The sequence below is a fragment of the Macrobrachium rosenbergii genome, chromosome 40 (genome assembly GCF_040412425.1).
Source record: "Macrobrachium rosenbergii isolate ZJJX-2024 chromosome 40, ASM4041242v1, whole genome shotgun sequence".
Taxonomy (NCBI): Eukaryota; Metazoa; Arthropoda; class Malacostraca; order Decapoda; family Palaemonidae; genus Macrobrachium; species Macrobrachium rosenbergii.
Genome location: NC_089780.1, coordinates 32,172,666 through 32,198,787, shown reverse-complemented (window position 1 = coordinate 32,198,787; position 26,122 = coordinate 32,172,666). Strand labels below are relative to the sequence as shown.

Below are 26,122 nucleotides of genomic sequence, written 5' to 3'. Positions count from 1 at the left end.
GTGACTCGATTTGGAGCCGCCCCTGTTTATGCAATGAACCACCACGGCGCTGTCTAACACCAGCCTGATGTGAATCTGGCCGGCGGGGCAAAGTTTCTTCAGAGTTAGAAACACTGCCATAGCTTCCAAGGTGTTTATATGGAACTGTCGAAACATTATAGACCATGTCCCTTGTACTTTTTGTTTTGGTGAGTACCCTCCCCAGCCGCTTAATGAAGCGTCTGTGTGGATTACCAGAGCTGGGGGAAATTGAAGGGGGACAGACTTCGAAAGGCCTTTGACTGTGGACCATGGTCGAAGCCTTGTCTTCAAGATTTTGCAGGATTGAAGAGACTCTGTCTCTGAGCCTGACATTGGCTCGTCTCCGCCACACTCTGTTTATGTCTTTTAGTCTTGCTTTCAAGAGCAGGTCTGTCACTGAAGCAAACTGAAGAGAGCCGAGAATCCTCTCTTGAGACCGGCGGGATGCTGCTTTGCCCTTCAGATATTTTCTGGTAGCGGCGGCTATCTCCCTCCGCTTGGCCGGCGGGAGGGATAGCCTGTATGAGGTTAGGTCCCACTGGAGACCCAGCCACTGAAACCGAGACTCCGGAGTCAGGCGGGACTTCTCCCTGTTCAATTGAAAGCCTAATGACTCCAGGAACTCGATCACTATGGCTGTAGCCTTCCGGCACTCCTGTACGGTTGGGGCCCAGATTATCCAATCGTCCAGGTATGCTGCTAGGGGGGACCGTAGCTGCTGAACAACTGTTTCCGCCAGCCGTGAATATCCTGGGGCTATATTGAGCCGAAAGGCATGACCCTGAAGGAGTAGGCCTGTTTCCCTAGTCTGAAACCCAGGAAGGGAGAGAAGTTCCGCGCAACCGGGACGTGATAATAAGCGTCTGAAAGATCGATAGAGGTGGTGACGGCTCCACACGGCAGTAGAGTCCGAACTTGAGCAACTGTAAGCATGCGAAATTTGTCGCATTGTATGTAGAGATTTAGACGCGACAGATCTAGAATCACTCTTTGCTGGCGGAATCTTTCTTGGGGACAGTGAACAGCCTGCCTTGAAATTTGAGGTGCCTCACTTTCTTTATTGCTCTCTTGTTGAGAAGCTCCGTCACAAAGTCCTGTAGGGCTTTGGAGGAGGGTTGATAAAACCTGGTCAGGGGAGGAGGGTCCCTGATCCAGCTCCAACCCAGGCCTTTGGACACAATGCTGTGTGCCCAAGGACTGAAGGACCACTGGTCTCTGAACCAGTATAGGCGTCCACCTACCTGACTGGTCTCAGTGGGAGGAAGCAGGTTTGTTTCCTCTACCATGGCCACTTTTCCCCGGGAGACAGATCCAGCCCTGCCTCTGTAGGGGGCTCGACCTCTACCCCCTTGGCTCCTGTTAAGGCCGTGAAAGACCCCACGGCCTTCATAGGTAGGGTTGTACGCCGGTGAGGGGCGACGCACGTGAGGCGCAGCAAGGGATTGGGCTGGTTGAACCAGCACATACTGTTGGGGTTGAGCCTTGAGGTGGACGGTTGGTTCACCGTTGAGACCGAACTGCCTGAACAACCGACTGGTGTTGTGGTCTCCTGTGCTTTCTATAATGTTTCCCAGGCCTATTCTGGGAACCGCTAGACTCAGGGGTCTTCCGCTTAAAGGCGGAGATACCCCACCGGGAGCGCAGACTCTGGTTAGCCCTGGTTGCTTCACCCAGGACACTGGAGACTTCATCTTCTGGGAAAAGATTGTCTCCCCAGAAAGAACTCTTCATGAGTCTGTTAGGCTCATGACAAATAGTGGCATCAGCGAAGATGAACTTACGGCAGTTCATCTTTGCCACCATGAAGTCGTACAGGTCCGACTGGAACCCTGCTAACAGGGATTTAGTCAGAACCTGAAACAATGGCTCCTCTGCAAAGGAGACAGCGGTCGCTTCTGACAGGCACAGCGAGTTCAAAGACCGGCTCAACCGACACCGTGCCTCGAACTCCGCCTTCAGGAGAGCTTCCGGAAGCTTAGGAAGCTGCTCGCTGAACTGGTTTTGACGCCTCCAGAATCTGCGCCCAATTTACCGACAGTAAATGTGGACGGAGCGTCTCTCCAGAACTCGTCACCCCTGGGAAGATCAGAGACGTAGGGATCTGATTCCCGAAGCTGAGGCAAAGGTTTGCCATCCAAGCAAGCCTGAGCGGTTTGCGATAGCAACCTTGTTCAGGCAGGGAGTGGGCAGCTTATCCCCGAGAGAAAACATAGTGAAGTTGCCCTTGAAGGGGTCAACCCGTGTTCTCCGCCCGCCACTCGGAAAAGGTGCGCAAGAGAGCAGATTGCGCCTGATCCCTAGGGAAGATCACCTTTCTCCTTAGGGACCTTGTCTGAGCATACCCAGGCGTCCTCCGTCAGCCTAACGAAGCCTGGGTAGGGGGGGCAAGAGATCAGCCGGGAAGAACTCCAGTTCCTCTAGACGCCTGGTACCTAGACCTTCAATGGTCAGGGTGTCTTCATGCCGGATAGCACGAAGAGCAAAACGCCATGGGTTCCCTACATCAAAAGGAGGGAGGGTAGCAGTGTCAGGGATCTGATAGTGTGGTCTGGCCCCACCGGAGCGTGCCATATCAGCAAGAAGATTCTCCTGACTCTGAAGCCTCTCCGTCAACTTAGAGAGTTTGGCCTCTACCTCCGTAGAGAACCTCTCCAACAACATTCCAGCAAACGCCTCAGGGTCAAAGGCAGGCTGGCGAGGAGGGCTGGGCCTGGCCACCCTCTTACTCGCTCCTTTGCCCGAGGTACCTGGTTTGCTCCCGGAGGCCACAGGTTCAGCAACCTTTGGCTTCGACGGGGGGAAAGGGGATGCCTTGCGGGAAGACGAGGACTTGAAGCCCTTCGCCTTCCACGACTTCTTCAACTTGGGGACAGTAGACTGAGCGTTGTCCCTCAAGATAGAAGATTTAGCGAAACCCTGGAAAGAAGATACAGAGGATGAAGGGGAATCAAAAAGGGTGCCCGCCCCCACTGCCTCACTTACCTCTCTACCTACCTCCTGGTCCTGCTCGGTATTCATAGGCTCCAGGTCCAAATCCAGAGCGGCGACGTCCTTCAAAACCTCAGCGTAAAGGGGGTCCTCTTGTAGTGGCTGGGTCACGACCCGGATCTGCTCGATGATGGGTGCGGCCACATCAGCTGGTACGGCCGCAGCGATCCGGGCGCCGGGGTAGAGCAAGTCCCTCAGCTTCCCATCGAGGACGTAGGGCTTCCCCGACGGAACGTTCCTCCCGAACCCAGCCACCCAGGCGCGGAGAGACTCTAGGGCCTCCTTCTTGGAGGACTCGTCGGCCTGAAAGGGAGCAGGGAATCAAGGAAGGGCTAATATACTGTAAAATACATAAGCGTTAGAACATAAGATATGAAAACATAGCAAACTGTAACTAACGTGAAGAACGAAAGTAAGCAGCTTACCGACTCATCCTGGATGCATCCACAGAGCGCGAAGCAAACCTCACAGCCTTCCGGATGCCAGACGATCAGGTCATCAAGCCGGACCGCACAGCCAGCGTGGGTCCGACACACCACATGCCCGTAGGGTTGGTGGAGGGTGGCGGTACATCCGGGCTCCTCACAACGAACAGTCTGTAAGTGTGAACAGTATATGAACCTACCACTCTTAAGAAACTTAAACTAAGCAGGCACAGGTATTTTCAAACTGTACTGCCAGAGCACTCCAGCGGAATGAAAAACCCTGTCAGAGACGGGCCTACCAGAAAAAGTAACTTAAATTCAAGGTAAGCAAGAAGCCCCTCGACTGCTGGAATACTCCGGCGGAACGAGAGAGCCGAGTCAACAGGACCCTTACCACAAGGGATGCCGGGAATAAAATGGCGGAACCCAAGGGTAGGATCACCGGACTCTGATAACAATAACAAGAAAACAAATATATATCCGACGGCGGGATGAGCTGCCGGGAACAAAATAAATGCATATATATACAGAGGATGGTAACATAATCGGTTAACAATGACATAAAAATCAGCATTCCCCGGAGTCTGGCACAACCCCCTCCGGGGATCCCAAGCCTCTACCGCTAGAGAACAATAGAAGGGTGAGGCTACAAAACACCACAGATCCACAAGGGCAGGTGTAAGCGCCAGTCAACCCAACTAGAGCATCCCGAACGCCAGAGCGAACGCGGGACAAGGCTGAGAAAAAAGTAACCCTGAGAATGTTCGAAAACCTGCTCGATCCTAGGAGAGCGGGTTAACGAGACACTGAGCCAAGAAAAATGCCATCTGGGACCAGCCCTGGGAGGGAGTGAATCCCTCCACCAGGGAAGATCCAACAACTCGGGGTGGTCGTCGGACACCGACGTCACCCGCGCGAGAAGATGACAAAGAGCTGGACCCAGAGTAGACCAGGGTAGGAAGGGGAGGGGGGGAGGGGTTGGTGGGGTAAGGAAGGGAGTAGGCCAGAGCAGAGGAAAACAGGAGACTGGGGAAGATGCCTTCACCTGCTCAACGGTAAACACAACCACACTAGGTAAATAATACCAGCTTGGAGAGATCATGGCCTACCCCGAAGGAAAGGGAAAGGAATAGCGGCCTAAGGCCTCCATACTCTCACCCCACATATAGACGTAGCCTATGAAATAAAAAGGGGAGAAGGAAAGGGAGGGATGAGGAAACAACAGGGAGAGAAATTCCCGTGCCGAAGACCAACCAGAGCCGAAAGAAAGGGAATGCTATAAAAGCATGGAGGAGACACACCCACAGAAAAAACCTCTACCCCTCCGTAAAGAAGGGGGAGGACAATGGGGTCTCACTCCACAACCCAAACAACGGTCAGTGGATGGAACAACAACAGAAACTCCCTTTACCTGCTGATCCCCTCCGCTTGCCTAACCTAACCCAGGGTGAAAGGGAGAGCAGGAGGCCAATAGGCGCAAACTAAAAGCCTAACATACACTAGGCAGGATATAGGGAAACCCCACACAAGGGAAGTTAACCAGAATAATAATAAATCACCATCATATATACATTAAACAATAAAATAATCTTGTGCTTGTGCTAGGCGCGTAGCCTAACCAAGAGAAGCGACAGGAAGTAAACAGGAAAACTGTACCTGACGCCCCCACGGTAACAATTAATAATTCTAAGCAGTTGAAAACATGACGTCAGGCACAAGCAAAATAATAATTATAATAATTATAAAGTTATAACTGCCCAAGGGGAAACATCCTGGGGAGTTACTTAAGCGGGAAGATGACGGGAACCCAATTGCAGGAACCCTAATGATGCGGTTCAACAAAATTATCGTTAGGGAAACACCGAAAAAACCCAGCCTAGGAAACACCACCAGGATGAATCCTAGGGGAAATAACGATAAGCAATGTAATCGACAAAGAGAAGCTGAAACAGAACAAGTTGGACGGGCGTACCTCGCGGTCGACATGGCTGACTAGGGGACGCTGTAGCGTCATAACAGAACCACGTATAATTAATAAATACGGGCTGAAACAGCCAAACTTATCATAAAAACCCCACAATAAGATGGTACTTAACTTGGATACAGTAAAGCTGCTCGACAACATGCTGGAAAAGGCGAAAAATAGCCAAAAGCACAAGAACAAAAAACTTCAGCAACAACAACGATCACGTGCTAGAAATGGAATGAGTTCAGATGGTGCTGGGGTCGCCGCTTGGCGGGCGGGTGAGTGTGGGAGCTGGTACGGCTCTCCGCTCTTCCGAGGGATTTTGCCATTGGGATGTCTTTCGAGTGTGGTTCTGTGGTTGTGATTTCTTCACTCACCCTTATCCATACCGACGCCTTCTTGGTATAAGAAGGCGCTCGATCTGGGGGTAGTAACCCCAGCATTCCTGATAGCTTTTTTCTCTGGTATATTTAGCAATATTTATACCTAGAAATTCGTGCAAGAAAGGAATTTCACCGGGTGACACAGGGACGAACTCAGAAAAGTGTTTTTATTATCCACACTTTCTTATGTATCCGAAAGAGGCTGGCAATGAGAAGTCATCTTTTCTATTCAAGACACTAGACCTAGCAGATTTTTAAATCCCAGCTGCCTTGATCATAAACCTTATGGTATAGGTGCAAAAAACAGGTTTGACGTAGGAAACCTATTTTTGGTAGCTGCTGTTTGTCCTCAAAGGAGTTACTGTACTCTCATGGTCCCTAGAGGGTCTGTATAAGATAGACCAACCAATTTCAGAGAATTCTCTTCTAGTTGGTCTGACCAGTATAGTGCATGTTGACACTGAAAGAGTATAGGACTCAGGGCAAGAGGGCTCTTTCTCTTGTCTACAGCTGTTCTCAAGGTTCCATTCCTATTATCAACCTGCAGATGTGGCAGTGGCGTGGTGCGCACTGTTCATTTTTGGGTTGACAACGTACCTCACATCAGACCAACTCTCATTATTCTTTTTCAGGTCTATGCATGTCTACCCAAATCACATGCCTTTTCGTCAGGGAAAGTGGGTTGGTTCGAGGACTCACAGCGGCTACCAAAAACAGGTTTTTCCTATGTCGAAGCCTGTTTTTTGATAGTGTAGCTGCTGTTTGTCCTCAAAGGAGCTTACCAAAGAAATTGACAGGTAACAAAATGGCTAAGCTCTTAAAATTCAATCCCAACAAATAAAATTTTTTAAAATTCAATCCCAACAACACATAAAATTTTTGGTCCAAGGTTAAGCCACAAGTCATAAACCACTTTGTTTATTCCAGATACCCATAGGGTTTGGCAAGAAAGAACATGAAACTAAACACGAACTTACAGTCATTAAGATGTAGTTCTAAAGTAACTTACCTAAATATGCTGGGTTTGGTTGCAGTATTGTTGCATCTTTCCCAGCAATATCTTAGCATACTGACCATATCAAGAAGACCCCTGGTTTTCCTCTGTAGCACCTATGGGGTCAGGACTTTTTATACCATCTACTGGTATGTGGTGTCGTCGAATTTGTTCGAGCTCGTGGCAGTAACATTCTAGGAATACTGTTCCTGATGACCACCCTGTACACTCGAAGACTTCTTCGAAAGAAATATTTCCTAAGAAAACTTATGATGTACTTACTTTTTGAATGTCATACTACTTAGGAAAGGAGTGGGGTCTGCCTTTTTAATAAGGGGCTCCACAACTATTCTCAGCTCATGTAGATAGAGTGGTTTGTTGTGCTAGGCTGTAGGAAAAATGGACCTTCTGGGATGTTTGCTGTGACCTCTAGGTAAACCTTAAGTTCTTGAACCAGGCATAAGTTTTAATCAGCAAATTGAGTTCCCTGTCAGAACAGGAGATTTTTCTCTTTAAAGGGTTCTCATTCTTGGCTGGGAATGATGGGCCAGGAGACAGTAATAAATGATGGTTAGCTGTATGAGTAATGTAGTGTTGTCCCCAACTAAGAGAGTCCAGTTCACTAATGCGAGCTCTTGATGCAATGCAGTCAAGAGGATCGCCTTTTGCAGCATATATGTAGTTGTATCGGGCCCAGTGAATTGAGGGGTTGACAGAAGCCTAAGCACCCAATTCAGGGACCCGAGAATGGGACGCCTTGCACGAGCAGGTCATTGCAATGTAAAAGACCTGAGAAGGGAAGTAACAGTTTCTACATTAGAATCAAATCCAAATCCATAAAGCAAGGGTTCCGACAATGCTGCCTTCTATGCTATAATTTTTATAACAGCAGGGCACTTGTTTTCAAAAGGATATATAAGAAAATGTAGAAGTATTTCAACAAAGATCTCAACAGGCTCTTAGCATGGATATAATCAACCATACTTTCACACAACCACACTTTCTGCACTAGGTACCTAGCAGTGTTGGGTGGGCAATTTTCAGGGTAGACAAGATTTGGAAAATCCACATGTGAAGGTCTCGGGTCAGAAAGGAGGACACTTAGATGACTTTCCTCCCTACTAACTGGGATAAAATATCAGACAATAATGGAGTAGAGTTCTTTGCCCAATGTGAAGAAACAGGAACCAATGCCTGTATGGCTAATTTGAGGCTATTAAGTAAATGGTTCCATTGAAAGTTAAAAGTTTGTTCAAAAACTTTCAAAATCTGGGACAATGGAGGAAAAGTTATGTTGTCCTCCATTTGTCCCAGTCTTGTAGGAATGCATCTCTTGCTGTTGCTTGATTGTCCAGGTTCGGAGACACATACACTTGTAGTTGATGGTTCTTAAAAGTGGCAAACAGGTCCACTTCCGGATATGGAAGCATTTTGACAATTAATTGAAAGGAGTGATTGTCTAACATTCACTCAATCGAGGCTGTTGTATCCCCTGATAGAGGGTCTGCTATTACATTGAAAGACCTTGTGAGGTGAGTTGTAGACAAGTGCCACTTGATAGAGGGTCTGTTTTCTAAGAGACAGGAAGACAGCCATAAAGCTCCAGAAAGTTGATATGACACTTCCTCAGAGCAGGTGACCACCTCCCTGCCACCTGATGATCCTCCCAATGGCTTCCCCAACTTGTCAAGGAGGCATCCATGTGTATTATCACTTGTACAGACAGAGGAGTCAGGGCAACCTGTTCTGCCAGAAACCCCTTCCAGATCACTGCCAGAGTATTTCCCCAACTTATTTACTCCTTTGAAGCTGATTGCAAATTTTTTTATTTTATGCGATAGTCATAATTTGTTTACACTTTTATTGCAATCTAAGGATTGGGTCTGCCACAGATGCAAACTGTAACAGGCCCATTACAGTATACGCTTCAGCTGACATCTTGAAACGCTGGGCTGTGCAAGGAACCTTTTCAGTTCCATCCTTATTCTGTTTTGAGTATTTGGTGGGTAAAGACAACTCGCCGTGAAGAGTATCCCAACAAGTCCCAGCCACTGAAAGTGTCTGCTGGGTGTAAGGCAGGATTTGTTCTTTTCTGAGTTCCCAGACAACTACTGTTGTTAATTTTGTAAAGATTCTTGGGGCATTGTTTAACCAAACGGGCATGACCTTGAATCTCTACGTTAATTTCCTTATCCAGAACCCTGAGGAGGGGCAGAAGGGAATGGCAATAGGGATGTGTCATTATGCTCCTTTCAGATCTATAGAGACCGTCCAAGTCCCTTGCGGAATGAGTGAACGTACTTGGGCAACAGTAGTCATCCAGAAACTGTGGCAAACAATGTGTTTGTTCAGTTTTGATAGGTCAAGGATCACCCTCTGTTTGGAGGAATCCCTCTTTGGAACACTGAAGAGATGTGCTTGGTGGCAAATATACGGTTGTTTCTCTATGGCTCCTTTTAAAACGGCCTTCTGCACGTAATCTTCCAAAGAAGGGTCTGGTTCTTGGAAAACCTCGTTAAAGGGGGGTGGGGGGAAGATAAGACCATTTCCACCTTGGCCCGTTTAGGATAATAGTGTCCCCAAGGGGAGGACTTCTATTGCATGTGATGCTGTAGAAGACAAACTCCTGACCATACCATTCTTATTGGGCTCCACCTTTTCCCTTGCCTTTAACCCTTAAATGCCGAGCCTTTATTTACAAAAGTGTCTGCCATATGCCGGCGGAGTTCGGGAGTTAGCACCGAAGCTGAAAAAAAGTTTTTTAAAAAAAATCACAGCACACTTAGTTTTTAAGATTAAGAGTTCATTTTTTTCTCCTTTTTGGTCATTGTCTGAAGTTTAGTATGCAACCATCAGAAATGAAAAAAAATATCATTATCATATATAAATATTGGAATATATGACAGCACAAAAAAAATTTCATATATAATTGTATACAAATCGCGGTGTGAGCAAAACAGTTAAAGCTAATGAATTTTTTTTTTTCATTGTATTGTACACTAAATTGTGATGATTCTGGTATCTAACAAATTGTAAAGCGATCAAAGCAACACAGAAAATATTATCACAAAATTATGTATGAATTCGTAACATGCAGACGTGAAAAAAAGTTTTTTCAAAAATTCACCATAAATCGAAATATTGTGCTAGAGACTTCCTGTTTGTTGCAAAATGAAGGTAGTTGATTGAATATTACTAGACTGTAAGTGTTTTAACCTACAATTGCATTTTTCGACCATTTCAGTCGAGTCAGAGTTGACCGTAGGTTTAAATTTTGGCACTTATCGTGATTTATATGAAAATATTTCAAAACTGGTAAAAGCTACAACCATGAATTATTTTTTGTTGTATTCTACATGAAATTGTGCACATTTTCATATATAAAACTTTATGTAACACCTAATAGAAAACTGTGCAAAAATTACGACAGTGACTAAAGAATTTCTGAGATTGTAAGAGCCAGACGCCATCTCTTCCAAACACTCGTGTGTTCATTGTCCATCGGAGTGGCGAGACGTTTGGCATCTTCACAAACAGAAACATACACATAGTTTGATACAGAAGATTCGTTGGAACATTATGAGTACATGATTAGAATGCTTGCATGGCAATGCAAGTGGTGGTGATTGTACATACATCAAGACAAAAATGGTTAGGGAGAAACAGACGGAAATATTGTATGGTTTAAATCGCGTTCCTTTAGAGAAAGAAAATGAGATGCTCTTATTGTCTTGTCCACTCTGATGGACGATGAACACACGTGTTTAGAAGAGACGGCGTCAGGCTCTTACAAGATTTACAGCAGAGTTAGTTCAGATGTAAGGAAAAAGTTTTTTTTTTTAAATTCACCATAAATCGAAATATTGTGCTAGAGACTTCTTGTTTGTTGCAAAATGAAGGTAAATGATTGAATATTACTAGAATGTAAGAGGTTTAGCTTACAATTGCATTTTTCGACCATTTCGGTCGAGTCAAAGTTGACCAAAGGTTGAAATTTTGGCACTTATCGTGATTTATATGAAAATATGTCAAAATTAATCAAAGCTACAACCATGAGTTATTTTCTGTTGTATTCTACATGAAATTGCACACATTTTCATATATAAAACTTTATGTAACTGCTAATAGAAAACAGTGCAAAAATTACATCAAAATGACTAAAGAATTTCTGAAATTTTCAGCAGAGTTAGGGTGGACATAAGGAAAAAGTTTTTTTCAAAAATTCACCATAAATCAAAAATATTGTGCTAGAGGCTTCTCGTTTGTTGCAAAATGAAGGTAAATGATTGAATATTACTAGAATGTAAGATTTTTAGCTTACAATTGCGTTTTTCGACCATTTCGGTCGAGTCAGAGTTGACCGAAGGTTGAAATTTTGGCACTTATCGTGATTTATATGAAAATATTTCAAAACTGATAAAAGCTACAACCATGGGTTGTTTTTTGTTGTATTTTAGATGAAATTGCACACATTTTCATATATAAAACTTTATGTAACAGCTAATATAAAAGGGTGCAAAAATTACGACAAAAGGACGAAAGAATTTCTGAAATTTTCGGCCGAGTTACCGCGTGGACGTAAGGAAAAAGTTTTTTTTTTTTTTTAAATTCACCATAAATTGAAATATTGTGCTAGAGACTTCCAATTTGTTGCAAAATGAAGGTAAATGATTGAATGTAAGAGTTTTAGCTTACAACTGCGTTTTTGGACCATTTCGGTAGAGTCAAAGTTGACAGTAGGTTTAAATTTTTTGTAGTCGACATACGGTACGTCCACTCATCACCCGACAGACAATTTTAGTCGACTTACGATACGTCCAGTCGGCGTTTAAGGGTTAAGGGACAGCATAATTTATCAGTGTGCAGCACCCCAGACCGGGGAAACTTTGAGGTTGGCAAAATAAAAAAAATCTCATCAATGGAAAGAGAATTGACACGTACATTTACACTATAAATAAAAAAATTCTAAAATTTTTTTTGCATATTTGTTGAAATATATTCACATAAATTTATGAGAAGGAAGACTCAGTAACTTTTTTTTTTTACTTTTACATGCTTTTTCTAATATTTCTTTGCAATTTTCTTTGTAAAATTACATTTACAACCAACATACTATCGTAAAAGACAAAAACAAAAAACAACAGCAACCCCTTCGTATATTTACAAGCAAATTTACAAAAAGACTCGTGTGAGAGAGAGATGCAGTACTTTCCGCCTTCAAGTCAGAAGCATTACTGATGGCTGGAAAGACGTCTGTGGCAACACTGGTATGACTCTCAGGTCAGCATAAAAGTTGCCATTATTGAATTTATAGCATATTGAAGTATTGGCACCTCTCTCTTGCCTCATTCTTACCATATCAGTGATGCGTAATATTGTTTCACACTCAGGCTCAATCTGTCCATCTCCCCAATCCTGTTTTACTTCACACTGAGGCTCAATCCATCTCTTAAGGGTTAACATCTAGGTTTGGTAGTTGAACACGATCGAAAATCAGTTACGACTTTACATAGCTATATGAACGTTTATTCTAGCATAGCTATATGGATGCTTAGGTTAGTATATCTACTAAGTAGCCCAGATGGACTCTATTAGGATCCCTAACTACTAAGGTAGAGGATCATATACGAAAGATCTTTAAGAACAACACTGTTTAAAAGTATTACATTAAACATTGTTTGTCAGCTAGCAAAGACTATAGCTTAAAAGACAACTTAATTCTTGCCCTGCGGGAGACACTGGCTCCCAAATTTAGCAAAATACATTACCACTAAAAAACAATTTTTTTTTTTTTAACTAAAAATTTCCTCTGGGACTTAACCTTATGTACTTAGCTTGGTTCAGTTTGGTTCTTCCATGACGACCAAATACAATCTGGAGCATTCATACATGCAAAATTTTAGCTGTGTGCTGATGGTTGCAGAGACCAGAGAATAATGAGAGTTGGTCTGATGCGAGGTACATTGTCGACTCAAGAATGAACAGTGCACAGCGTGCCGTTGCCACATCTGCAGGTTGATAATAGGAGTGGGACCTTGGCAGCTGCTGTAGACAAGAGAAAGAGCCCTCTTGCTTTGAGTCCTATACTCTTTCAGTGTCAATGTGAACTAAACTGACCAGGCTAATAAGAAAAGAATTCTTTGAAATTGGTTGGTCTTGCTTATGGAGCCCCTCTAGGGACCATGAGAGTAACTCCTTTGAGGACAAACAGCGGCTACGCTATCAAAAAGCAGCATTAATCTATCCCAACCTGCCTTAAAGCCTGGTCTTACTTTCTACCCTCTTCTAACAATTGATTCATAGTGCAGCTGCAAGGTGTTCCAGCTTTTACACCTATCAAACCTTTTCATTGTCAATTTCCGTTTCAGCGCTGAATGACCTCATAAGTCCCAGTGCTTGGCTCTTGGTCTATTAAAGCCTGGTACTAAACTCACTTCTTTTGTAATGAATGTCCTTTGGAATTTTGTAAAAATGTTTGCTCTAATTAATCTTGAATGTTTATCAGCTGCTTTATGGTGTCTGGAAACTCATTAACTGCCTTTTAGATGACAGAAACTGCTTCCCTTGTAATACTAACATTAAGTTTTGGCCAACTGTATAAAATTATCAGACAAGCCTTTGCAAGTATTTTTTTCTGCAGAGCTAGAATATTTGCTTTCTGTTTGCTGTATACATTAATCAAATGATTGTGCCTTTTCTGTAATCTTATTCAAGTATGTACTGTATAGGGGTACCTTTCATAAAAACTGTGCATCATAAAAAATGTTGCTTCTTCATGAAATGTGGGGATCTTCCACATCATCTTGCTCAGTGTAGCTGGAGGAACAGTTTTACACTTTTTCTCCCTCCGTCATATACCTTACAGTTGAATTGATGACATATTGGTGGGCAACTGCAGCATAAATCAATAAGACAGCAGTCAATAATTCAACCCTTTACATTTTTTGGTCTTTTGAGTTATCACTTTAGATGCACTAGGACCTTTATGCTTTTCTGGGTCATGATTAAAAGAGTTTATATATTGTAGGTACTGTAATACACTAGATAAGATACAAGAAATTGTGAGAAACACTAATCACTGCAGAAACAAAAAAACAATACTGACAGTAATGCTCAGTCTCAGTGGCATGTTATTTCATCATCACAGAAAGCAGGACACTCAATAAAAATTCTTAGAAATTACATACCAAATCTTTATGAACTGCCATTATCAAGTATAAAATAAATGAAACGCACAACACAAAAAGCAAAAAATATTCTTAATCCAAGGAGAGCAGCTCAGAATACACCTCAGCCCAATGAAATCACAGAGGAGTAATGGGTTCATGATGACCAAGTCTCTTACTCAAGTTATTTATGCAGGATGATGGAAATTTCAGTCAACTTCCAGTTTTGTAGGAATGATGTTACACATTGTTTCATGGACAGTTTTGATCAAACAGTTGGTTGTAGGCTGGCAAGTGATTAGCTTGCGTCATCTGTTTGCAAAGCATAACTAGTTTTTGTCTTGGATGAACATTGGTAACTTACATTAATGCTTCTCAAGTTTGTCTCTTTGTTTTACTGTTTCAGGCACGAGTGTCTGGTAATCATATTCTCTTCTAATCTTTCTTAATTAGTGTGCATATTATTATTACATCACTATCCAGATACACAAAATTTGTGGAAATGTAAAAGAATTTCATTTTTGTATGAATACAAACATTCAAAAATACAATTTGGAAATATAAAACCTTGTATTTTCATGGGAGTGACTCGCCTTCCCCATCAATTAGGTTCATCTCAGAATAAGATGACCTGGAATAACAGGTGATGATGGAGTGGGTTACTCACATTGGTGAATAATGTAAGTCCTTCCTTCACTTAGCCTATCTACTGGCTTCATAAGTTGCAGTATGAGAGAAGTAACATATGACTTATGGTGTCAAGTGCAGAATTATTTTAAATTTTGTGATATCTAGAAATTTCCTTTTACCTTACAGGTTGTACAGTCGTTTGGGTGAAGGTGAACGTGCTGCTGTATTATATGAACGATACCTACAAGAAACAGAAGATGCTGGTTTGAGTGAAGACCGAGGCCAGGCATACCAGTTTCTTGCAAGTCATTTCTTACAAAAAAACATTCTTGATTTGGCATATTGTTATGCACAGAAATGCACATTATTTATGGAGGTTAGTTTTTCAGTCTCATTTGTCTGCTAAATATTTAGTCTTACAGTTTTGTTATGTCTGCATGTTAGGAAATATACATAATAGATTCAGCCCCACATTTTAACATAGTTTCATATAAGAATTTATTCTTACTGATATCATGTTAGATTACTGTATTTTGAGAGACCTGAAAAATAACTTTTGTCAAATTGAATTGTTCAACAGTTTTGACTAAAGACAAATAGTCACGAATGTCTAGGCCATTCAGCACCACATAAAAAAATAATTCATCACTTTAAAGGTAAAAAAATGTAATTTCAGACAAGGGAGAGTGGTAAAACGATGCTGAGAGAAATAGCTAATAGAAGGCAGCACACTGAGCAGAATACTGTAAGTTTGACATTTTTTCAGTTTTGTTCATGAAACAAGATTGTTCACATGTTGAACAAACTTGGGTCTTAACATTAGATGCCACCAATTCCAGGCATAAACAATTCCTGTTGTTTTCTACCAGTTTCCAGCTGGCGCCAGAAGATTTATCATAATGTTAAGACCACAGGTTTGTTAGCTATGAAGAATACAAATTAATTTTAAAATCTGTATTTGTATCATGTGGTTTTACAGTATACGTTGGTCACACTAGATTTTTTGTTTATACAAGGTTGTAATATAAGTAGCCAGTTTGCTTTGTATCAGTAATATGATTATGTACGTCACAAAATTAATTGCTTGCTTGCATCTGGGCAAGAAAGACCGAATATAATTTTTTTCTCTGCAGCAGGATGATTGCGGCAGCATCTTGGTGAGCAGAGTGAGATCAAGAGTAACTTTAGGTAATGAACGTTCTTCCTCTTCAAGATTACCCTCCCTGAACCTCACATACACACCATAACAGGATTTCAACCTAGAAATATTCAAATTCTGCTATTTCCTATTTCATTTCTATCCAAATTATATTCTTGTGATAAAAATAGTTATTTCATTCATCCTGCTTTTTTTTGCCCATAGTCTTTGATAACATGAAAATAAATTCTATTCATGCATTTTTGAAGAATGCTCAAATATTGTTACGAGACACATTTTGTAAATAAGCAGTTTTTAATAATTGTTGTTGAACAATGCTCAGATACTTTTGGAATTTTCAGGTACAGAAATAAAAAAATATGACTGGTCCTATTACTGCATCCAAGCCTGTATCAATTTCAGGTTTACTTAAAAAATTGTAAATAATGTATGATGCTCTGATCTAGTCAACATAAGTGACCTTGGAGTGAAGGATTTAGGCAGATAAAAGTTTTTTTCTAGAATATAGAGTTTAGGCCAAAGACCAAGCTCTGGGACCTATGAGGTCTTTCAGAGCTGAAACAGAAATTGAGAGTAGAAAGGTTTGAAAGGTGTAACAGGAGGAAAACCTCCCAGTTGCACTATGAATCAATTGTTAGGAGAGGGTGAAAAGTAACATGGAGAAAGAGAATATGAACGTAGGTACAGTAAGAGGAATGAAAGGGGTTGCAGCTAGTGGCCGAAGGGCACTGCAAAGAACCTTAAGTAATGCCTACAGTGCACTGCATGGAATGGGAATTGGAATATAAAATTTAGGTTAAATGCCAAGCACTGGAAACTATGAAGTCGTTCAGTGCTGAAAATAACGCTGAAACTATTGTTAGGAGAGGGTGGAAAGTAAGATAGAGAAAGAGATTATGAAAGGAGGTACAGTAAAAGGAATGAAAGGAGTTACAGCTTGGGGCAGAAGGGATGCTGTAAAGAACCTTAAGTAATTACCTTACAGGAAACAGTTTGCTTCATGAATTAGTCTAATGCCAATTCTCTGGGATGCATACAACAAATGACATACTTGCCAATGAAAGTGGAAACAACTATAAGCCTTCACAGTACATTAGTTAATGATTCAGTATAAATAAAAGGATACAGTAAAAGGAAATAAACTTTATTATAACAATATCCATTCCATATAGTTCTCTCAATAATTCCATAGCTTACAAGAAATTACAAAATATCTGCAAAGCAGCAGCTTTAAGATAACTAGCATTCTGGAATCTCAAAGTTCCAATTTATTCTTACAACAGGTGAAGCAATTTGTTCCTTCCCATTATTGTGCTTTTTGTTAATATAATTTCCAGCATGATTAAACAAATGCCACTGACCACAATCTTAGCTGTTCTTCATCTGACTAACTGACTGTATATTCACATAAAAAGAAGTCAACTTAATTCTTCTGTGAAAAGCAGTCTAGACTGATTCATCTGATGTGCTCCTCTAGAGTATGGTAATTACTTCCCAAATCCACCTCTGCATGCAGGGCTCTTTTCTATTTCTTTTGTTCCCTCCTCCCACTGAGTTGGTGTTTTTGCCTGTAAAAAAGTGAAAATTACCATCTATAGGTAAAGTATGGAAAACATATACCTTTTACTTTGATAATGAAATGCCTTTCTTTTTAACAATGATATTGAAAAGTCTTTTGTTAACCTTCTAACATCAAGGATGCCTTTTATTATAAGCTCCTGAACGTGTTACACTAATGACTTTCGCCAAGAAATGTTTGTAGTGGCTAATTCCTGCAGTCCTCGTAGCAGGGTAAAGGATACAGTGTGCCACTTGGACTTACCAAGTATCTTTAGTCCTCAGCTGCATTTCTTTGGTTCCCTTTTGTTTTACATGTTCTGTTTTTCATTTTTTCACATTTCCTCTCCAACCTCCTTAACCCCCAGCAACAGAATCTGAGTTGCTGGCATGACCAAGTGAGGAAAAAGATTTGTGCTACATTAAGCTTTCACTGCTGAACCTGATCTCCTGATAGTATGTTTGGCTTTCACTACCAAGCCTGATCTCTTACTAGACTTAATGTTCTTATGATAAAGTTTATATCCACCTAGTACTGCTATGGCAGCTATTGTTCTGGTGAATGCATAAAAATAAAACTCCCAAAGATAACAATTAGGCAACTGTGATGGCTATAAAGTTGACCCCCAATATTCACGGGGGTCAGGGACCACAAACGTATTATAACTGCCTATTTTAATAGTTCAAATACCAAATATACCTTAAAGTTACATCCTAACACACTTTAATATAATTTCAAAGTCATCTTACGACATTCCTCTACCCTTAAAAATATAAGGCTTACAGCTACGCGTGACCACTCCTACAACAGTTACTCTTACCAAGGTAAAAACTAATCAAGTTACCCCTCTATTCAAGCACACATTTTCTTTCATACAATATTCAAGCCTTACCATTTTTTTTTAACGTATACAGTAGATAAAGGTAACATTATAGCCTCCTCGTACTAACCTGGCGGAGAAGCCCCGCCCACCATTGTAACTGCATAGATTGCAGGATTCGTCAGTATTGTATCTATTTCGAATTTAATCATTAACGAGCATACAAAATATAGCATATCATTACAAAGTCTTGATGTAATACATAAATTTCTATTCTTTCTGCATAGCTGCTGTCACTGAAGTACTTGTCATTGTATAAAAACCAACGAAAAAAAAAAACGAGTGCAACTGTATGCAAAGACAGGGGAGGCGTGCTGGTAAATGGAACAGCCATTGTTTTGGCGATAACACAAATAATTACCGTATTTGATGGCTTATAAGACGCATGTCTGCATAGGACGCACCCCAATTTCAGCAGGACATTGAGGGAAAAAAAAAATAAGGTTTCCTAGCCTATGCTCATATGATTTTGGTAAGTAAAAACTGTAGTATTAGGTTATCATATGCATATTGTTTCTTACCAACAGAATTAACAAAAACATTAATAAAGAAGTTATTTACCATATTTATATTTATCAAAATATGTATTATACAATATTTATATGTAGGAATGTTTAGCCTAATGTTGTACGATATGTTTTCCCGATTGTGTGTATCTCTAGACTCTTTGCACGGAGTCCGGGCAAGGACAGTACTGGCTCATCCCTTGATCTGTAACCATCTACTCAACATTAAAGGAACCAATTATTGCCGAGTATGTCTCAACCTGCTTACATGGCGCAGTGATTCTCTTTCTACAGCAGGACCTACAAGATGCTAAGACGAGGCCCTCACAGTACACCCAGGGGCACAGCAAGACGTTCCCCCAGGGGCACTGCAAGCAGGAATGCAACACCCGGCACGCCGGCGCAACGAGGACAGGACTTGTTACAGGCTTTGGTTGGCCTCATGGCTCAAGGAAGGCCACATGGATCAGCCTCGGCAGGTGTCCGGCGATGTGCCCTGATAAGTGTAGCTATGAGATGACACAAAGCAGTTTTCGAGAATGGTGCCGCTCTATGAGCGATTGGCTGGCCTTAGGAAACGTTTCAGGAGAGAATGCACTCATCAGTATACGGTTAAACTGCGATGAGAAACTAAGGATGGCTATAGATGCAACACACTCAGAGGCTTAGTGGAACTCATTAACGTCCTCTGAGGCATTTGACAAACTGGAGGAGATTACAACGAAGTCCATTAATAAGGCAGTGGCGTGGGACAAGTTTTTTTCAGCGCAACAAGGCGACCAAGAAACCGCGAAATCCTTTGTGCACAGGTCCCAACAATTGGCCTTAGATTGTGGGTTTAAATGTCCTCACTGCCGTGCTGATCTGAATGATTTTGTGTTAGTTCAGCGGATAACAAGTGGTTTAAGCAATGTGGGACTTAAGCAAGAAATCCTACAGGATCATGAAAATTTCAATACTGTGCAGAAACTGTTACGCAAATGTGAAATTTATGAATCCGCAGAAAAGGATAGTATTAGCTTTTCATGGAAGAGCAAACGTTGCTAGTTTGGTAAAAAGGGATGAGATAGGCTCAGGCCTAGTTGAAAGTGGGGTAGAAGGTGATAGTAAAGTTATTGCTAGCTATAGGTCTAACAGTGGTGACAAGGGACGGCCGGGGCCGTGGCAGTTGAAACCAACTGGCAGCAGTAAGTCAGATGCCAGGTGTAAAAGTGTGGTGGTCGTTCTCATTGGCAGGAAAATGCCCTGCTGATAATGTTAAATGTTTTCAGTGTGGTATTATGGGGCACTTTGCTAAATTCTGTCATCAAGGGACACAAGGGCCCGCCAAAACGGCGCCTATTGTGGATGCGTCTGTGACATCATGCACTGTTGCTTATCCACCTGCGGATAAAGGCAGGTAGGCCTATGTGCGGCAGTGGGAAACTGCCGACGGTGAAAATAAAGATTAAGCATGAGTTTTCATGTGAGAGTGTCATTGTTGAGGCTGTTCCAGACACTGGGGCAGAAGTGTGTATAGTAGGGGTAGATTTGTTACCAAAATTAGGTTTGAAGGTACCTAACCTCTCTGTGTAATGTAATTGTAAATCACACAGGGGAGAAGTCATTAAAAATATACGGACTGTTGATATGCTAATAGAATTGGGGCATAAATCAGTGAGCACTAGTGTTATTGTTGTGCAAGGTGCTACTCGTTTTTATATGTCCTTGGGAGTGTGTAAATCACTAGGCCTAGTGCATGCAAAGTTTCCCCATCATACTGTTGCTACCGTGCATGACGTCACTCAGAAACCCCCTGTGTCGACTAACCCCCACCAGACGCATGAAGAAAATGGTCGCCACGGGCAGGGGATGTTGGTCGTGAGCGCGAGATGCCATACCCTGCCACGGAGAGAAAATGTCCCTAGGCTGAGGGACTGGCTGCTGCAACGTTTTGCAAAGACTACTTTCAACGTTTCAAGAAACCCTTTGCCGATGATGAAAGGAGCCCCTCACCTCATGCATGTCATACGCCCATACCAGTTCCTAAGCATTGGGAGGCCGATGTTAAGGCTCAGCTTGATGAAGATGTCAAATTAGGGGTAATTAGAGAGGTCCCTGCAGGTACAGCTACGGACTGGTGTGCCAGGATGGTAGTAGTAACAAAGAAAATGGTAAACCACGAAGGACCGTGGACTATCAAGAGCTTAATAAGAATTGCAAACGAGAAACACATCACACATGTGCTCCTTTTGATATGGTCTCAAGTGTGCCACTTGTACATATAAAACTGTAGTTGATGCCTATGCAGGATTCCACCAGGTGCCGTTAGATGAGGAAAGCCGACAGTTGACAACGTTTATTACACCATGGGGAGATACCAGTATTGTCGAACACCTATGGGTCATTGCTCGGCCCCGATGCATACACGAAAAGGTTGATGACGTCATCATTGATGTACATAGGAAGTACAAGTGCATAGATGACGTATTGTTATATGACGACAGTGTCGAGGGAGCCTTTTGGCATACTTTTGATTTTTTGCAATTATGTGGAGAGAATGGGATCACGCTAAATCCGGATAAATTCCGATTTTGTCAAAGACAGGTAGAGTTTGTGGGGTACGAACTGGATTGGGATAATTATAGACCTTCTAATGAGCATATGAGTGCCATCAAGAACTTCCCCATGCCTGCCAGCCCAACGATCACGGATATAAGATCTTGGTTTGGGCTCGTGAACCAAATTGCACCTTTCGTGGCTGTAGCACCAGTAATGGAACCATTTAGGGACCTTCTCAAGAAGTCCCCCCATCGGAAAGTTTATTGGGACCAACGCCTCCAAAATAGTTTTGTTGCAGCCCGGGATAGTATTTGCAAGATGTTGGGCGACGGACTGACATATTATGATAAGACAAGGCGCACTGCTGTTGTTACTGATTGGTGCAGAGAAGGAATGGGGTTTGTTATATTGCAGCAATACTGCAGTTGCGAGGATTTCAATGCCCCTTTTGTTGTAAGGGGGATGGAAACTGGCATTATGTGGCAGCAGGCACCTGACGGAGGCGGAGGCTGGCTATGCCGTCATTGGGGGGCGGCTGCAGTAGTATGGTGCCTTAGGAAATCGAGGTTGTTTTTATTGGGATGCCCAAATTTCATCTTAATCACGGACCATAGACCTTTGGTAAAACTCTTTGGGGATAGGAGCCTGAAAGACATTGCAAACCCGAGACTACTAAGGTTGAAGGAGAAAACTATGCAATATAGTTTTACCGTAAGATATATACCAGGAAAGAAGAATTCGGCAGCTGATACATTATCAAGATACCCAGTAATTCGCAGTGAAACTACCGTCAAAGACGAAGAAGAGGAAGAACTCATGAACGAAGTTTGTATTGCCTCCATGACGTCATCACTGGCGGATGACGTCATTACTATGGACTGGGCTACCATAAGGGGGAGGCAGATAGGATCCGGATTATTTACTATTGCAGCGACGTGTTAACGAAGGGGTTGGCCGTCATCGAGGTCTCAAGTGGAGCCTTGCCTAAAACCTTTTTTCAATGTAACGTGATAGACTGAGTGTCATTGAAGGATTAGTCACGTATGCATATGATGAGGGACATGTTCGTCTGGTAGTTCCGAGGCATTACGCATTACGCATCGCAACCAATCTACATTCGGTCATCAGTCAACTGACTCCATGATCAGGAGAGCACGACAGGCGGTTTATTGGCCTGGGATTGAAGGTGACCTAGCAAATTACAGGGCACGGTGTCATGCTTTGCAACGTTGCGGCACCTTCGCAACAAAGGGAAAGTATTATATATCCCCCTCCCGAATATCCTTTTCAGAGAACTGTGGCTGATTTATTCCAAGTAGCAGGAGGCATTATATGGTATACGCCCGATCGACTGACCGGATGGATGGAAATTTATTTCTTCGCTAACGAAACTACGTCCGCGAGATTGATCCCAGTTTTTAGAAGATATTTTATGCAGTGGGGAGCACCTGAAGAAATATCAGTGGGGCGAGGGCACGAATCTAACGAGCATTGAAATGAAACATTTCTTCGGTAGGTGGGGTATCAATGAGAGTGTCGTCTGCTCACTATCCCCAGTCCAATGGGCGGGCAGAAGCTGCTGTGCGCGCACCGCCAAACGAACGTTAATGGGCAATGCTTTACCTAATGGAGGGCTAGACAATGATAAGGTAGCTCAGGCAATATTGCAGTATAGAAATACACCACTACGTGGTATAGATAAGTCTCCCGCACAGCTGGCCATGGGGCGCCAACTTCGAGATTCGGTGCCAATGTTTAAAAGTTATCATTTCGTCACGAGCATTGGTCAGAAACCTTGTCCGCAAGAGAGAAAGAAAGAAGTGTTGCTGAGCAACGAATATCATTTAAGTACAATGAGAAAGCCAAGGATCTTTCCCCCCTACAAATAGGTGAGAGGGTAGCTATCCAAGATGTGACCACACGAGCCTGGAATAGAAGTGGGTGGTTATTGAAAGAAAAGATACCGCCAATATTGCATAAGGTTGGATGGGAGCGGAGAATTTCGACAAGAAATCGTGAAAGCATTTGAGATCCCTACCACCCACACCACCTCAGGAAGACCCTACTCCCACCACCTCAGAGGAGACTCACCCAGTACCCAACCGAGAGAGAAGTAGTGCTAGGGTACGCATGGTCCTCCACAGTGGCACAATGATTATATCACAGAGTAATTCGTTTTTGTTTGTGTTTAATAAGTGTTCCTCTTCTCATATTTACCTTAACGTATGTTTCAGCGCCCTGTCCGAAGAACTATCTCTATTATTGCTGAATTCCTTTTGTTTTATGTGTTATTACCTCTGCCAGTTTTGTTAATTTTTGCAATTGAAAGGAGAAATTAATGCTTATGTTTTATTTGCTTTAAATGTGGAGCTGTAATCTTAGAGGGGAGGTGTAGGAATGTTTAGCCTAATGTTGTACGATATGTTTTCCCGATTGTGTGTATCTCTAGACTCTTTGCACGGAGTCCGGGCAAGGACAGTACTGGCTCATCCCTTGATCTGTAACCATCTACTCAACATTAAAGGAACCAATTATTGCCGAGTATGTCTCAACCTGCTTACATTATATTTATCAAAATATGTATTATACAATCAGCCATTTACTACGATCGAATGTTTCGTCTGCTGCTGAAAGCTACCTCATAGGTTTACCAATAGATTGCAACACATTCATTTGTAAACACTGTTTCTTACCAGCAGAATCAACAAAAACATTAATAAAGATGTTACCTACGGTAATATATGTTATATATATCCATTATATATTATAAAAGTATGCAATCAAGCTTGTTATCGGTAAAGCTCTCGAGATAATCGCCAATAGGTGGCAGCACACATACTGTAAGTCTGTAAATGTGAAATGCGCGATGCGCTGTAGACGACGACAATGATATTAACACATTTTAATGAAAATATCGATAATAACAACGTAGATATTGATTATAATACTAGCAGTAGTAATTGCGATGATGGTAAGTGTGATAATGATAAATAATTATAATAAACTTTGGTTTTAATAGGTTATTAGGATAACAACGAATGTTAGGCTATGCTACATCTACGTGACGTTTCATGTATACTTTCGGCCAAAATTCTTAAATTTTGAGCCTACATTATGTACAGTCGGCCAAATTAGAATTGGCAGAGTTTCATAATTTTTCGATCACCTGCCTGACACACGATTCATGCTTGATTAATATATTATTCTGTTCGAAGATGGAGTAAATCTTATGTAATGGCGTTAAAAACAGTCACTGTAATCTTTAGAACATCATGTTATATTATTACGTAAAACTATTTTCCCTATAACAAAATTCACATGAACGAAACGAAGTGATAAAAACGCCGAATCACGACCACTGCCATAATACAGTGTTGCCACATTTCCACAGGATGACTTCTATGGTAGCCTAAAGTTTAAAGTCATTTAACCCATAGCTTTTCCTTCATAGTCTAAAGATCATTTCCTGTAATTTCCCTAAGTTAATCACAATAATTTTTTACATTTACTAAAACAAATTTAAATAAAGTTAAGCTACCATAATTAGATGGCTCCTAAAGCTGCTGTCATTCTGATGTCGTCTGCAGTCGATTTGACATGTCAGTCATCAGACATTCCTGGCTCGATCAACTTCTGCTGTTTCATGATTCGACACAAACAGCCACTCTTTGATGGCTTTTTATTCAGTCATTTTTATATGAAAAGATATATAAATATGCAAATGACCGAGAATATAGGACAATGAATCATAAAATATAAGAAACTAATATATCTGGCCACAATAAACCCTAAAAACAGTATGAAAATTTTTTCCACACTTGGTTTGGCAGACCGTAAAATGAGTACCCCAGTTCTGCATCAAAACTTCCACACCAGAAGAGGCCACATTTGCACGTTTTGGCAACAATAGGAGACAGCTATCACCAGCAGTATCGTATAAACATAGTCCTTATATTATCATTTCAATATAAAGCTGACAGTAGTTGAACGATTTCATTTGTTAAATTTTACGGAAAACATGGAAACTCGCAAAATGCTATCAGAGATAAAAAAATAAATTATAAGTGTGAAAAATAGGCCTAGAGTGGAACTCCTCGAAGCCCCAGAAAAGAGCTAGACCATATGATAGTTGCAGCTGTCAAAGAACAGCCCCAGATGACAGCAGTTGCTGTGAAACAGCTGCTTGGCAACAAACATACGTGTGCAGACTGTGTGGAATAGGTTGCATGGGGCAGGAATGCATTACAGGATTAATACGGCAAAGAAACTGTACACTAATGCAACAGCATAAAGAAAAAGAATGGGACCTGTTTATTCTCGAATTATAAACTGAGTACTGTAGTATATACTTGAGTGCATTACGTTATATATAAAAACTAATGCAATTCGACTATAAAGTGAAAATAATACATAGTTGCAAAAAAAAAAAAAAAAGAAACTTTTGTTATTTTGTCCTTATTACTGTATATATATCCTAGACCTAAAGCTGAGAAATTATCAATAAAAATGTGGGATTTGACTATTCATACGGGAATTATCTGTTTAATGGGGATTATACTGCACATTTATCTTCATATAGTTGTCTTGAGATATAATTTCAATGCATGCCTCTAGGGTATTAGGAAACATTATAATTTTCATTTATAGAGTATAATTCATAAGATAGGTCTATGTTGTAACATATAAAAATGGAAGAAAATGTCTAAAGTTGTAGGCCTACTGCTCTCTCTCTTTTTTTTATGGCTAACTACTCTCTAATGCATTGTCTGTCATTTGAAATAATATTTTCTGTGGAGAGATATGCTGAAAATAACATCACGACTTCAAGGAGCAGTAGCAGAATATCAGCTGGGTTATGGAGATGGGGCTGCCAGTGGACCGGGAGGGCTAATTGCCATCGATGAC

General features: G+C 41.7%; 2 protein-coding genes across 3 annotated transcripts in view; one reads left to right on the top strand and one right to left on the bottom strand.

Moving 5' to 3' along the window:
• Positions 1 to 15,899, top strand: part of LOC136826383 (cell division cycle protein 23 homolog) — a 220,187-nt gene extending 204,288 nt beyond the window's left edge. The window contains exons 11-13 of the mRNA XM_067083643.1: positions 14,760 to 14,949; positions 15,250 to 15,318; positions 15,707 to 15,899. Coding sequence (XP_066939744.1) covers positions 14,760 to 14,949; positions 15,250 to 15,318; positions 15,707 to 15,820 — 373 coding nt within the window. The 3' untranslated portion in view covers positions 15,821 to 15,899. The remainder of the gene's footprint in view (positions 1 to 14,759; positions 14,950 to 15,249; positions 15,319 to 15,706) is intronic.
• A 961-nt stretch (positions 15,900 to 16,860) lies between these two features.
• The window catches only part of LOC136826318 (bolA-like protein DDB_G0274169), a 114,488-nt gene continuing 105,226 nt past the window's right edge, over positions 16,861 to 26,122 (bottom strand). For both annotated transcript variants that reach the window (XM_067083567.1, XM_067083568.1), the window contains exon 4: positions 16,861 to 17,300. In XM_067083567.1, the coding sequence (XP_066939668.1) occupies positions 17,220 to 17,300 (81 nt within the window). In that variant the 3' untranslated portion in view covers positions 16,861 to 17,219. The remainder of the gene's footprint in view (positions 17,301 to 26,122) is intronic.